Source organism: Nerophis ophidion, linkage group LG27 (genome assembly GCF_033978795.1).
Source record: "Nerophis ophidion isolate RoL-2023_Sa linkage group LG27, RoL_Noph_v1.0, whole genome shotgun sequence".
Taxonomy (NCBI): domain Eukaryota; kingdom Metazoa; phylum Chordata; class Actinopteri; order Syngnathiformes; family Syngnathidae; genus Nerophis; species Nerophis ophidion.
The window spans coordinates 1,129,348-1,144,473 of NC_084637.1; the positions used below are offsets into that span (position 1 = coordinate 1,129,348).

General features: G+C 44.0%; 2 protein-coding genes across 5 annotated transcripts; both read right to left on the reverse strand.

Moving 5' to 3' along the window:
* Positions 1–763: 763 nt before the first annotated feature.
* f7l (coagulation factor VII, like) lies at positions 764–8,501 on the reverse strand. Its single transcript, XM_061889200.1, has 8 exons — positions 8,367–8,501; positions 7,957–8,120; positions 7,854–7,878; positions 4,336–4,449; positions 4,127–4,267; positions 3,964–4,052; positions 3,773–3,893; positions 764–1,795 (listed from the first exon to the last, which is right to left on the reverse strand). Exons 1-8 carry the CDS (start codon positions 8,440–8,442, stop codon positions 1,248–1,250), a joined length of 1,278 nt encoding a protein of 425 aa, XP_061745184.1. The 5' UTR covers positions 8,443–8,501; the 3' UTR covers positions 764–1,247.
* Positions 8,502–8,564: 63 nt separating this feature from the next.
* Positions 8,565–15,123, reverse strand: LOC133544123 (uncharacterized). 4 transcript variants are annotated; one of them, XM_061889199.1, is made up of 10 exons: positions 15,060–15,081; positions 14,837–15,002; positions 12,732–12,918; positions 12,538–12,660; positions 12,231–12,463; positions 11,962–12,099; positions 10,565–10,752; positions 10,331–10,410; positions 10,177–10,260; positions 8,565–10,008 (listed from the first exon to the last, which is right to left on the reverse strand). In XM_061889199.1, the coding sequence occupies exons 2-10, from the start codon at positions 14,879–14,881 to the stop codon at positions 9,860–9,862; spliced, it is 1,227 nt and encodes a 408-aa protein (XP_061745183.1). In that variant the 5' UTR covers positions 14,882–15,002; positions 15,060–15,081; the 3' UTR covers positions 8,565–9,859. The 4 variants fall into 4 exon arrangements, with proteins under 4 accessions (XP_061745183.1, XP_061745182.1, XP_061745180.1 ...); XM_061889198.1 differs by having other exon boundaries at positions 14,875–15,002; positions 15,060–15,080; XM_061889196.1 differs by having other exon boundaries at positions 14,837–15,123.
* Positions 15,124–15,126: the final 3 nt, after the last annotated feature.

Here is a 15,126-nt window from a genome sequence, read left to right on the forward strand (position 1 = left end):
TTTGCTTGTATTTCTTTTATTTGGGTTTTATCATTGTATGTTTTCTCTTCTGTGATATGGATCCTTCTGGGTCTGAAATAAAATGACTACTTTATCCTGTTAAACTGTAAGTAGGTTAAATATAATCAAAACAGTAAGATTAATCATTCAGTGTTAATATTTGAGTGGGCCCTATGGAGTGGAAAAGTTGAGCGACAGATGCGTAGATGGCCCAGGTGGGCCTGTTATCTAATCACCTGTCGCCTTTATTAGCAGCAGCCGTGATGAGACGAGTAGTTGGAGTTGGAGGTGCTGCTGGGCAGATGCAGAAAAGACTTGCTGCTGGGAAGCAAAAAGCTCGCACCTTGTGAGAACGAAATAAAACAGTGTTAAATCTTGAATTCCTGGCATTGTGTGGGCAACCTCTACCAAAACATGTGGAGTCAAGTACTTAACAAAAAAAGGTGAAACAACATGTTTTATATTCTCGTTTCTTCAAAATAGCCACCCTTTGCTGTGTTTACTGCTTTGCACACTCTTGGCATTCTCTCCATGAGCTTCAAGCACACCTGTCAAGTGAAAAGCATTTCAGGTGACTACCTCTTGAAGCTCATGGAGAGAATGCCAAGAGTGTGCAAAGCAGTAAACACAGCAAAGGGTGGCTATTTTGAAGAAACGAGAATATAAAACATGTTAAGTACATAACTCCGCATGTGTTCATTCACAGTTTTGATGTGACTATCTACAATGTAAATAGTCATGGAAATAAAGAAAAGACATTGAATGAGAACCAGAAGTACTTTATGAGGAGAAGTTGTGTCTAAACCTTTGGCTTGTACTGTACGTACAATATCGACTAGGATTACGATCAAGAGAGTTACTAATGCAGTGTTGCTATCTGAGTGGGTGCTGCTCTCTTCTGTAGGAGACAAGTTTGTCCCCCCAGGGTCCAAAAGCTTGAGACCCCCAGATCTGGATGCAGCCTAGCACTGCAAACACTCCAGTCCAAGGGGAATTCATGGTAGTATTTCAGAACCTCGGAAATGAAACATGGGCTTGTCCTGTCCAATGTGTGTATGTTCCCACATGTTGTTGCTAACCTCCTGGCTAGTAGAATAAAAGTACAACATTTATATAATATCTTTGCTGACAACCAGCAGAGAAAATATATACAGAATGTGTTTGTCATTTTTAATGACCTCAAATGAAACAATCTCAACAAGCAAAACCAAATAAGGTGTCGTAGATTTGCGAGGGTATTCCTGCTTTCACCCCCTGGACATGGTGTGTTGTATCCAGTCCAGGAAGTTGCTGACTCTGGTGTAAACGCCGTAGCGGTTCTTCCCGGCGCAGCCCTTACCCCAACTCACCACACCAGTCAGAAACCAGGTTTTCTTGTAGCGCGTCACTAGCGGCCCACCGCTATCGCCCTTGCATGCATCCTGGCCGCCATTCTGCAGCCCGGCACACATCATGTTCCGGGTGATGTTGAGTCCGGTGTGCAGGCGGCACTCCTGTAGTGGCACACGTGGTAGTGCCAAGCGCTGCAGCAATCTGGCAGTGGAGCCGTTCTCGGTCAGGCGACCCCACCCTGACACGGTGTTGTGTCTCACAGCTGCCAGCATGCGGCTGAAAGAGCTGTTCTTGGCGGCCAGACAAATAGGAACCACGTAGCGTCCCAGTTTGATGGGACGATGAAGCTTCAGCATCGCCAGGTCGCTATCATAGCTGGACTGGTTGTAGCCACGGTGGATCAGTAATTTGGATACTCGTCGCTTTTGCTCGGTCTTCTCGTCGACCTCCAGGTCATGTTCGCCTTGGCATGCAAAGACATTAAAGAAAATATAAGAAACAAGCAGACTTTGAAGTCTAACCGGTTTATTACAGTACCGTATTTTCCAGACTACAAGGCGCACTAAACATCCTTTTCTTCCCCTCAGAACTCAACAGTGCGCCTTATAACCCGCTGCGCCTGATGTACGGAATCATTCTGGTTTTGCTTACTGACATCAAAGCTATTTTATTTCGTACACAGTGGAATGATAAGTGTGACCAGTAGATGGCAGTCACACATAAGAAATCCATGTAGACTGTAATATGATGGCAGCATACTTGCTAACCTTCAGATCTCGGAATTTGGGAGATGGGGTGGGAGGTTGAGGTAGCTGGGGGTGTATATATTTTCAAGTATTTCTTATATATATATATATATATATATATATATATATATACACACATAAATAAATACATATATATACACACATATATATACATATATATATGTATATACATATATTTACATAAATATATATATCTACATAAATAAATAAATATATATATGTATATACATATATTTACATCAATATATATATATCTACATAAATAAATATATATATATATATATCAGCGATGAGTTGGTGACTTGTCCAGGGTGTACAACGCCTTTCGCTTGATTGTAGCTGAGATAGGCTCCAATCAAGCGGGATAGGCATCCTCTCTCACCTGTAAAGGTGAGAGAGGATGCTAAAGGCACGCCCCCAATAGTGTTGTCGGTGCGGAAATTGGGAGAAATTCGGAAGAATGGTTACCCCGGGAAATTTTCAGGAGGGGCACTGATATTCAGGAGTCTCCCGGGAAAATTGGGAGGGTTGGCAAGTATAAATGGCAGTAAACAACACCAATATTTTATATGTTCCTTTGAAAATATAGAACATTACACATGGCGCTCAAAAATCTATCAAAATGTTTTAGTAGAACTTTGGTAAGCTATGAAGCCACACCCCTTGATGGATTGTGCTTCAACATACCAGAAGTATTATGCTGTGTGTATAAAGTAAGACATATTAACTGCTGTTTTGTTTCACAATATTATGCAAAAGCAACATTTCTTACCTTCTGGTACCTGCTGATCTGTATTTGGGATCTGCATAAGTCCTGAAAATGTGTGTGTTTTGATTGATTGGTTGATACTTTAATTGGTAGATTGCACAGTACAGTACATATTCCGTACAATTGACCACTAAATGGTTACACCAGAATAAGTTTTTCAACTTGTTTAAGTCGGGGTCCACGTTAATCAATTCATGGGATGTCCGTCTTTGTAGTCAGTGTCGACACCGTAGGTGATAAGCTTCTTCTTTTTCTCTATATATTCTTGTTATGTGGCATTCATCCTCCACTCTTGCCATTTCTAATATAAAGTGGTGTCAAGTTCTTACTTATATATGTCCGTAAACTCACCATGAAAGCACTAAAACATACCGGTATAGTGAGTTTATAATTATTCACCCAAGGAACTTTAGTTATTAGAGAGTTTTGGTCACCGGACACATTTCGGGTGTTGTTGTTGCACGAGTGAGCCACGGATGAGGAGATGCTGCTCTGGTATTGATTGAAGTCAAGGCTGAATGTCATTAAAACAGTTAGCGCCATATTTTGACACTTCTTCCACTCCCGTCCTTGCACGCTACAACAAAGATGATGGGGAGAAGACGCTATCCAAGTGGAGGCACGTAAATAAGAGCGCCCACAAAAAGTGAGTAGAAGATGATGTGTAAAACCTCATCCATGCAACATTTTGAGCAAAGAAGCAGAATCACATGTTATGTAGACTACAAGTAAGTCTTTTACATTTAGAAAATAATCCTAATAATATGACTCCTTTAATGCGCCTTATAGTCCGATGTGCCTTATATATGAAAAAGATCAAAAAGTAGAGCATTCATCGAAGGTGCGCGCTATGGTCGGGAAAATATGGTAGCTATGCGTTTCAGTCTTTCATTAGCTGGCGTACCCACGATGACATGGAAGACGCTGGTTGGTTTTCTCCAGACGCAGTGAGCTGCAGTGAGAATCCACTGAGTCGACAGGACAATGGCACCACAGGCATAGGCGTGGTTGTCAGTCAGGAGAGCCTAGACATTGTTTGGATCAACACTGATCTGCTTCACTTCATCTCATGGCAATTGGGGCGATAGACCTCACCTGCCAGGGACATTGTCCTTTGGGACAGATCTGACCATTGACCACCCTCGGGCCAAAATGGGTGATTGGTCTTCCGCAGGAGACTGCATCTAAATCAAATCACCTGGTGTGCAACATCCACCACCACCACCACCTTCAGGTGACTCTGAGAAGCAGTACTTACCTTGGGGGGTACACGTGCTGTTGTCCTCACCCAAACTGTACCCTGGAGCGCAAAAGCAAGTGCGTGTGCGGTCAGGAAGGTCTCTGCAGAAATGTTCACATCCTCCATTTCTGTAGCGACATCCCACAGATGTCACGCGCACTGAGAACAATCACAGACGTCAGCTTGAAGAGTTGTGATGGAGTCATCGCGGAGCACGCGGGTCTTGCCTTTGGCACAGGTGGATCCATGGAATCCAGGCGGACATTTGCACACAAAGGTGTTCATCTGGCGAGTGCAGGTACCGCCATTCTTACAGGGAGATGACAGGCAGTGATCCACAGCTACAAACACACACGTCAGGAATAGTCTTAGAAGTACAAAACACAAAAGCAGTGAAGTTGTCACCTTGTTTAAATGCTAAATAAAAAGAGACTACAACAAATCCTTTTCAACTTATATTCAATTGAATAGACTGCAAAGACAAGATATTTCATTTTCACACTGACAAACTTATTGTCAGAGGGGCATTTTTACCAGTGTGTTACATGGCCTTTCCTTTGAACAACACTCAGTGCAGGTTTGGGAACTGAGGAGACACATTTTTGAAGTGGAATTCTTTCCCATTCTTGCTTGATGTACAGCTTAAGTTGTTCAACAGTCTCCTGCCTCATATTTTAGCCTGCACACATGTTCAATGTCTGGACTACAGGCAGGCCCGTCTAGTACCCGCACTCTTTTACTATGAAGCCACGCTGTTGTAACACCTGGCTTGGCATTGTCTTGCTGAAATAAGCAGGGGCGTCCATGAAAACAACATATGTTGTTCCAAAAGCTGTATGTACCTTTCAGCATGAATGGTGCCTTCACAGATGTGTAAGTTAGCCATGCCTTGGCCACTAATACACCCCCATACCATCACACATGCTGACTACAACACTTTCACCCTACAACAATCACTAATACACCCCCATACCATCACACATGCTGACTACAACACTTTCACCCTACAACAACCACTAATACACCCCCATACCATCACACATGCTGACTACAACACTTTCACCCTACAACAATCACTAATACACCCCCATACCATCACACATGCTGACTACAACACTTTCACCCTACAACAATCACTAATACACCCCCATACCATCACACATGCTGACTACAACACTTTCACCCTACAACAATCACTAATACACCCCCATACCATCACACATGCTGCCTAGAACACTTTCACCCTACAACAATCACTTATACACCCCCATACCATCACACATGCTGACTACAACACTTTCACCCTACAACAATCACTAATACACCCCCATACCATCACACATGCTGACTACAACACTTTCACCCTACAACAATCACTAATACACCCCCATACCATCACACATGCTGACTACCACACTTTCACCCTACAACAATCACTAATACACCCCCATACCATCACACATGCTGCCTACAACACTTTCACCCTACAACAACCACTAATACACCCCCATACCATCACACATGCTGACTACAACACTTTCACCCTACAACAATCACTAATACACCCCCATACCATCACACATGCTGACTACAACACTTTCACCCTACAACAATCACTAATACACCCCCATACCATCACACATGCTGACTACAACACTTTCACCCTACAACAATCACTAATACACCCCCATACCATCACACATGCTGACTACAACACTTTCACCCTACAACAATCACTAATACACCCCCATACCATCACACATGCTGACTACCACACTTTCACCCTACAACAATCACTAATACACCCCCATACCATCACACATGCTGACTACAACACTTTCACCCTACAACAATCACTAATACACCCCCATACCATCACACATGCTGCCTAGAACACTTTCACCCTACAACAATCACTTATACACCCCCATACCATCACACATGCTGACTACAACACTTTCACCCTACAACAATCACTAATACACCCCCATACCATCACACATGCTGACTACAACACTTTCACCCTACAACAATCACTAATACACCCCCATACCATCACACATGCTGACTACCACACTTTCACCCTACAACAATCACTAATACACCCCCATACCATCACACATGCTGACTACAACACTTTCACCCTACAACAACCACTAATACACCCCCATACCATCACACATGCTGACTACAACACTTTCACCCTACAACAATCACTAATACACCCCCATACCATCACACATGCTGACTACAACACTTTCACCCTACAACAATCACTAATACACCCCCATACCATCACACATGCTGACTACAACACTTTCACCCTACAACAATCACTAATACACCCCCATACCATCACACATGCTGACTACAACACTTTCACCCTACAACAATCACTAATACACCCCCATACCATCACACATGCTGACTACCACACTTTCACCCTACAACAATCACTAATACACCCCCATACCATCACACATGCTGACTACAACACTTTCACCCTACAACAATCACTAATACACCCCCATACCATCACACATGCTGACTACAACACTTTCACCCTACAACAATCACTAATACACCCCCATACCATCACACATGCTGACTACCACACTTTCACCCTACAACAATCACTAATACACCCCCATACCATCACACATGCTACCTACAACACTTTCACCCTACAACAACCACTAATACACCCCCATACCATCACACATGCTGACTACAACACTTTCACCCTACAACAATCCAGATGGTTATTTTACTCTTTGGTCTAGAGGACAAGACGTACACAGTTTTCAAAAAGTTGACATTTTAAATGTGGACTCGTCAGACCACAGAACACTTTTCCACTTTGCATCAGTCCATCTTAGATAAGCTCAGGCTCAGCGAAGCTGGCGGCGTTTCCGGGTGTCAGACGGTTGATAAATGGCTTCGGATTTGGATAGTAGAGTTTTAACTTGCGATGAGGTGGCGACTTGTCCAGGGTGTACCCTGCCTTCGGCCTGATTGTAGCTGAGATAGGCGCCAGCGCCCCCTGCGACCCCGAAAGGGAATAAGCGGTAGAAAATGGATGGATGGATTTAACTTGCACTTACAGATGTAGCGACCAACTGTAGTTACTGACAGTGGTTTTATGAAGTGTTCCTGAGCCCATGTGGTGATATCCTTTGCACACTCATGCGGCTTTTTGACGCAGTAGCGCCTGAGGGATCCAAGGTGTGTAATTTCATGGCTTACCTGCAGTGATTTCTCCAGATTCTCTGAAGCTTTTGATGATATTACGGAGCATAGATGGTGAAATCCCTAAATTTCTTGCAATAGCTGCTTGAGAAATGTTGTTCTTCAACAATTTGCTCAGGCATTTGTTTGTTTGTGAATGAGTGAGCATTTCATGGGAGCTGCTTTTATAGCCAATCATGGCACCCACCTGTTCCCAATTAGCCTGTTCACCTGTGGGATGCTACAAATAAGTGTTTGGTGAGCATTCCTCAACTTTCTCACTCTATTTTGAAACATGTCACAGGCATCAAATTCCAAATGAGCTAATATTTGCAAAAACGGACAAAGTTTCTCAGTTGAAAGGTGAAGTATCTTGTCTTTGCAGTCTACTCAATTGAATATAAGTTCAAAAGGATTTGCAAATCATTGCATTCTCTTTTTATTGAGCATTTACCCAAGGTGACAACTTGACTGCTTTTGAGTTGAGTACATTGTTGCATTCGGAGGAGAGTCTTACCTGTGTACGTCCTCCAGAAAACCTCCTGCAAAGGCGGCCAGGTCAGGTTAGGAAGCAACATTGCCAAACAGTCCAAATGCAACATCGCCCGAGAAATACTGACCAGCTGCTGCGGCAAAGCGAAGATCTCCTTGGCCTCCTCGTAGGAGCATTTCTCCTCCAAACATTCACGCTGCAGGTTTCCTTGTTTGAGCTCCTCGAAAAGAAAATTGGCCCGACGGGTACGATGAAGGAAAACGCTTGCTTCAGGTCTCTCCAGGAACATGCCTGTTTCAGCAACAACATGTCAATCCACCTGACACCACCCAATTGTGCTGATGCTACCTGGAGCTCCATCCTTTTTTCATGCTCAGAAGGAAGCAGAAGTCAAGGATTTAGTTGAGGCAGCTCACACTCCACATTAATGACAGGATCCCTGATGCTAAATGTTGAACTTGACTCAGTTCCTAGCACATCTTCACCACAGAAAAAGCTCAAGGAGAGTTCAAGAGGGCAAAAAGGCAAAGAACTGACCTTTGCATGCTGGGATCGAAGACATGAGAAGTCCGAGGAAGAAGAGAGGTTTTGTGTGTCCGCTTGTGGTCGCCATTTTTACTCTGATCCGAACAAAGGTCACAAATGAACTTGAAACACGTAAACACCGGCGTGTGTCAACTGTCCGAGTACAGCTTGCCCTTGTTGGTTTTGTCTGGACTTCGGAGCGAAGGACCGTTTTCTTGATGATTCTGACCACTTTTATTCTCTCATGACAGATAACATATACAATGTATGATGCATCTTCACACTTCTTACATACTAATCACATCATTTGGGGACGAGGGTCAGAGGAGGATTTCCCTTCCCCCTAAATTTAAAAAGGTTCTTGTTGTTGACTTAACACAACATGCTGGTTCTTTAGGCACAATTTAGTGTTGATTTTGTTTCACAGGTCATCTTCTAGCAGCTTTCTGAAATTTAATGGGTGCTCCTATTTACCTGCCAAAGCCACGCCCCCTTCTCCCCGCAGCCATGTTGTGTTGTTAGCACCTGCGTATCAAGTCTACTGATGGAAACTGCCAAAAGTTTGAACACACCTTCTCCTCATTCAATGCGTTTTCTTTATTTCCATGACTATCTACATTGTAGATTGTCACTCTCCCAACTGCGTGGTGAAGTTGGGAGAGTGGGTGTGCCAGCAACCTGAGGGTTCCTGGTTCAATCCCCACCTTCTACCATCCTAGTCACGTCCGTTTTGTCCTTAAAGCAAGACACTTCACCCTTGCTCCTGATGGGTCCTGGTTAACGCCTTGCATGGCAGCTCCCGCCATCAGTGTGTGAATGTGGAAATAATGTTAAAGCACTTTGAGTTCCTTAAAAAAGGTAGAAAAGCGCTATAAAAGTATAATCCATTTACCAGCAAAACTATGAATGAACACATGTGGAGTTATGTACGTACCAAAAAAATAACTGAAAACATGTTTTCTATGCTAGTTCCTTCAAAATAGCCACCATTTGCTCTGATTACTGCTTTGCACACTCTAGGCATTCTCTCCATGAGCTTGAAGAGGTAGTCACCTGAAATGCTTTTCACTTCACGGGTGTCATAGTTTTGATGTGACTATCTACAATGTAAATAGTCATGAAAATAAAGAAAACCCATTGAATGAGGAGAAGGTGTGTCCAAACTTCTCTTCGGGTGTCTCTATTATATATGAAGAGATGCGCTCATGGAACTGAAGGCAAAAAACATCACAAAAGTCTCAAATTTCAGACGGCTCTTTTAGAAAAAGGCAAGAGAGTTTTCTAAATATCTCCGCCATGCCTACATGGTTTGATTTCACAATATCTAGACTTACGGGGATCCCAAATACAGGTACCGAAAGGTAAGAAAAGTGGCTTTTGTATAATGGGAACCCTTTAAATCAAATATTTCAATTAGTATTTGTCAACTAGAAGACAGGGGGAGTCATGCAATAAACTGCTGTAGTGGTAGTGTCATTCAGGTGTGTCATTCAGGTGTTCCTCAGTCAGGGCTGCAGATACTTCAGTATGTTGGGAATATAGACCTGGGCGTCCGTCAACTTGTCCTTCCAGTCCTGAGGTATAGTTGCGTTGGTATAGGATCCCCCCGCCCCTAGCAGGGCGCCCAATGCTGACCCACGGTTACAGTTTTCCCCTGAAATGAAAATGAATGCACAAATCAGAATCATTAGCACTGATCAAAGAATAACTTGGAACAAAACCGTGTTAAAAAAATAAAAGTTGCCATTCAGATGTGTTTTAATTATGAATCCTTACAAAGTGCCTGGATGTGTAAAATAGATGAGAAAGTGTGCATTCCAACCTCCACAATTGGTGTTGGTGAGGATTCCTGCGGTGGGGTTGTCGTGAAACTGGTGGGCGAGGTAGAACATGCTGGAAAGTGCTCCTAAGAAGTCACAGCGTTAGTTCAACGACATTGAACTCCTGGAGAAAGGTGAAACAGTTTCTCTTGCCACCTTTGGTGTAGCAAGCGAGGCCGAGGTGACTGACAGCACTCTGATGAACCCGCAGGCGTTGTTCGGACCACTCAGGAAACCTGACACGCCCAGAGACAAAACATTTGAAAATGTTTTTAAATGAATCATATGTGCAGTGCAAATAATCCTTTCCTGGCAGCAGCAGGGAGATAAGACAAAAAAAGCACCACGTTGCTGTCGTAAGAGAAACTGTCTGTATTTCTGAGTTCCCACCTGGCAGCCTGTTGACTGTACTTCTTGCAGGTGTCCCACACTCCTAGCGTCCTGAGGGCGCCTTCAGCCTGCTGGCAGACGCTGGCACCACCCAGCACGGCGTGCAGTGCCCGGCTGTAGATGGACACATACTCAGGCACAGCGGGGTGGGGGTGGGACAGCTTCACAAACTCAATTGCAGCAGACACCTAAGAACCCAGAGGGGAGAGCTTAGAACAAAGAGAACCTGGAAAAACAATAAATGGTTTATTGAGCGGAACCCACTTCAGAAAGTCCAGCTGTAAACAAACAGTTTGTTGTACTTGTTGCAATGACAATAAAGACCTACCTACCTACCTTGTGCTTAGGGTTAGTTTTACAGTATATATTGTTTTTAATAGTGACCATCTCATCACATCCCAGTCTACAGCATATTTTTCCTACGAAGGGGCCATAGATGGCTGACTGTCCACAATGATTAGAGGTTCAAAGGGGTTACGTCTATTAAAAACAGGCCCATTTATGTCCAATTTCATTATTAAGATGGCATGACAACAAGATAACTTGGGTCTAATTACAAAGCATTCAAATGTGGACACAGTGACTTCTTGTTCAGTGCAAAGCTTAAAAATGACAACATTTCACAGCAATGTGTTTTTTCAGGCCAGCTACTTTTCAATGGACCAAGTGGAGGGGCTCTACTTCATTCATATACATCATTTATACTGATGTATTCATGAAAGAGAGGTTTCTGTTAACGAGTTAAATGTGTTTAATGATAATACAAGCATGTTTAACATTGCTTTCTTCCATGAAGACAAGAATATAAGTTGGTGTGATTGTGATGACTTGCATTGCTTGGAATCAGACAGTAGTGATGACAACCTCCACATTTTCAAATGGAGGAGAACAAAAGTCCTCCTTTCTGTCCAACACCACATGAAAGTTTGTCCAGCTTCAATACTCCTTTTTATACACTTTACTAGAAATACGTTGGCGGAAAACTCCGTAGCGTGCTAGCTTGTGTGCGCTAACATTTCTGAGACTGAGACAGTGGTTCTCACATTTCTGCGTGAGAAGGTATACTCCAATATCACCACAGAGTCATTTACTATATCGCCCGGAGACAAACCCGTGATATATCACGTATTGTACCGCCGAGCCCTAGTTCCACTGTAACACATCTTTTAATGCATCTGTAGCCTGCTTGGTTCAGCCCCCTTTTCAGTTCCACCCAGGTCTTGAAAATGGATCCAGCGAATGAGTGTGCAGGAGCGCCAGGCATCGAGCTAAAAGCTGCCAACTGGATGTCCAACGCAAGCTCTTCAGCTGCTAGATAGTGAGGTATACAACGTACACTGGCTGCTCTCTATTACAGGAACACCTTCTTTGGTCTACTCATTGAGCGTGGTACTCACAGCTTCCTCCTCACTGCTTGAGGCCGAGAGAAGAATGAAGGGAAGAGTCATGGGAAAACAACCGATAGCATCCAGCTGGCTGTCATGGAAGGAGGCGCTCAGCTTCTGCTTTGAACGTCTCTCCGCAAACACCAGAACCTTCCATGGGTTGAAAGACAATCGGGTTGTTAGTTCAACAAATGGCTAGACTTTGACATTGATCCTTGTCATCTAGTATTAGAAAGTTGTTTCCTCAAACTAGCATCTTAGAGCGTTGAGATTGAGCTTACATCCCGGCTTGATGTGGGCCTGCTGTCCTGCCAGTCCGAAAAGAATGATCGGTGGAAAGACTCGGCATATGTGTCGCTGTGCATGCCAGGTGTGGTCAAGAACTGAATGTAATCCACCAGCACGGCAGCCCGGGCATCAGGAAGAGAGATGTCCGCATAAGCGGCGCTGGCGAGCGTTTGAGCGGCTCGGAGGGCACACAGGACATTGAGCGTGTTGTCACCTGCCTTCATTCCTGCAAGACACAACATAGGGATGCATTACTGTTGTACATTGGTCAAGAAACCATCGCCATCTGCCAAAATGTACCTTGATGATAATGATGGGATCCACCGGAGGATTTCCAAAATGGCAATTTGTCATGAAGAATGACGTTACCGACCACCTCCTCTTGATTGGCAGTCGACAACCACGAAGTGCGGCCGCTACCAGCTGAGTCGCATAAGCACAGAGAGTCAGAGCTTTGACAACAACTCAGCAACAAATACTTTGAGGAGCCTCACAGGTGCTGGAAAGGCTGAGGATGCTGCTCGGGTGTTTGCTTCTGGGCGCATTGAAGCCGGATATCCAACCACCAAAGTCTCGCTTGATGTCATGGATGTCGTAGTACCAGTGGACAGGCATGGACATGGCGTCGGCGGCACACATCGCCCAGAAGGCTTCCCTCACGGACCGCCACACAGGAGTCATCTACCAGGTGCCAAGCAAACTCCTTCACATAAAACTCAAAGTGTGTGATCATCTCAGCCTTCTCACTATGAGAATTATAACTTATTTTCCTATTTATCCATCCATTTTCTACAGCTTGTCCCTCTCGTGTATTTATATATAGTACAGGACAAAAGTTTGGACACACCTTCTCCTCATTCAATGTTTATATTCATGACTATTTACATTGTAGATTGTCACATCAAAACTAAGAATGAACACAAAAAAAAAGGACTGAAAACATGTTTTATATTCTAGTTTCTTCAAAATAGCCACCCTTTGCTCTGATTACTGCTTTGCTCACTCTTGGCATTCTCTCCATGAGCTTCAAGAGGTAGTCACCTGAAATGCTTTTCACTCCACAGGTGTGCTTGAAGAAACTAGAATATAAAACATGTTTTTTCAGCTTTTTTAAAAAAAAGTACATAACTCCACATGTGTTCATTCATAGTTTTGATGTGACTATCTACAATGTAAATAGTCATGGAAATTAAAAAAAGGGTTGGACTCCGCCAAGGCTGTCCTTTGTCACCCATTCTGTTCAGAACTTTTATGGACAGAATTTCCAGGTGCGGTCAAGGTGTTGAGGGGATCTGGTTTGGTGGCTGCAGGATTAGGTCTCTGCTTTCTGCAGATGATGTGGTCCTGATGGCTTCATCTGGCCAGGATCTTCAGCTCTCACTGGATTGGTCCGCAGCAGAGTGTGAAGTGACCGGAATGAGAATCAGCACCTCTAAGTCCAAGTCCATGGTTCTTGCCCGGAAAAGGGTGGAGTGCCATCTCCGGGTTGGGGAGGAGACCCTGCCCCAAGTGGAGGAGTTCAAGTACCTAGGAGTCTTGTTCACGAGTGAGGGAAGAGTGGATGGTGAGATCGACAGGCGGATCGGTGCGGCGTCTTCAGTAATGCGGACGTTGTACCGATCTGCTGTGGTGAAGAAGGAGCTGAGCCGGAAGGCAAAGCTCTTAATTTACCAGTCAATCTACGTTCCCATCCTCACCTATGGTCATGAACTTTGGGTTATGACCGAATGGACAAGATCACGGGTACAAGCGGCCCAAATGAGTTTGGGTCTCTCCCTTAGAGATAGGGTGAGAAGCTCTGCCATCCGGGAGGAACTCAAAGTAAAGCCGCTGCTCCTCCACATGGAGAGGAGCCAGATCTGGTCAGGATGCCACCTGAACGGCTCCCAAGGGAAGTGTTTATGGCACGTCCAACCGGTAGGAGGCCACGGGGAAGACCCAGGACACGTTGGGAAGACTATGTCTCCCGGCTGGCCTGAGAACGCCTCGGGATCCCCCGGGATGAGCTAGATGAAGTGGCTGGGGAGAGGGAAGTCTGGGCTTCCCTGCTTAGGCTGCGGCCCCCGCGACCCGACCTCGGATAAGCGGAAGAAGACGGTTGGATGGACATTGAATGAGGAGAAGGTGTGTCCAAACTTTCCGTCTGTACTGTATATTTATTGAAATATAATATTTATGGAGTACATTGTGTACGCATTTAAAAAAGGAAGTGAATAAATGTGTTGGTAATTGCAATGAAATGGAAAACGGGTGAGATCAAGTGACCTCTGCTTCTTCCAACTCCTTTTCGGAAATGTTGAAAGAGAAACTGGAAAAGGTGAAGAAATGTTGTAATTGTGTGCGTGTTCGAGACAAATAATAATCAACCACAATTAGCCGAAAATCGGACTTTCCAACATCATTTTTTAAACTGTATTTAGTGGAATACATTGGTGTTTACACCAATGTATTCCACTATATTCTTCACTCGCTGACAGAAATGTATTCCAAATCAAAAGCATTTTACCTGCCGGGTAAAAATACTACATTAGACGTAAAAATATGTATAAATACATCTCTTGTACAGTCATTCAAAGCACAATTTGCAAAGTATAATTACAGCGTTGTAACTGATTCTCGAAGTAAGCGAGCCCTCACCTTTCATGACGTCACAGTTGCACAATTGTCCACCAGATGTTACACAAACACACCGGAAGTTGTTGCCGAAGACCGAATAATGGCGAGGCTTTTCAATGACACACAATAAGACGACACAAAATAACCACATTAACACAAAATAACCACAATGACACACAACACAAAATAAGACACAAAATAAACAAAATGACACACAACACAAAATAACCACAACACAACGGACATGCGCAGAAGTGTAGAAGCTACGGTGGC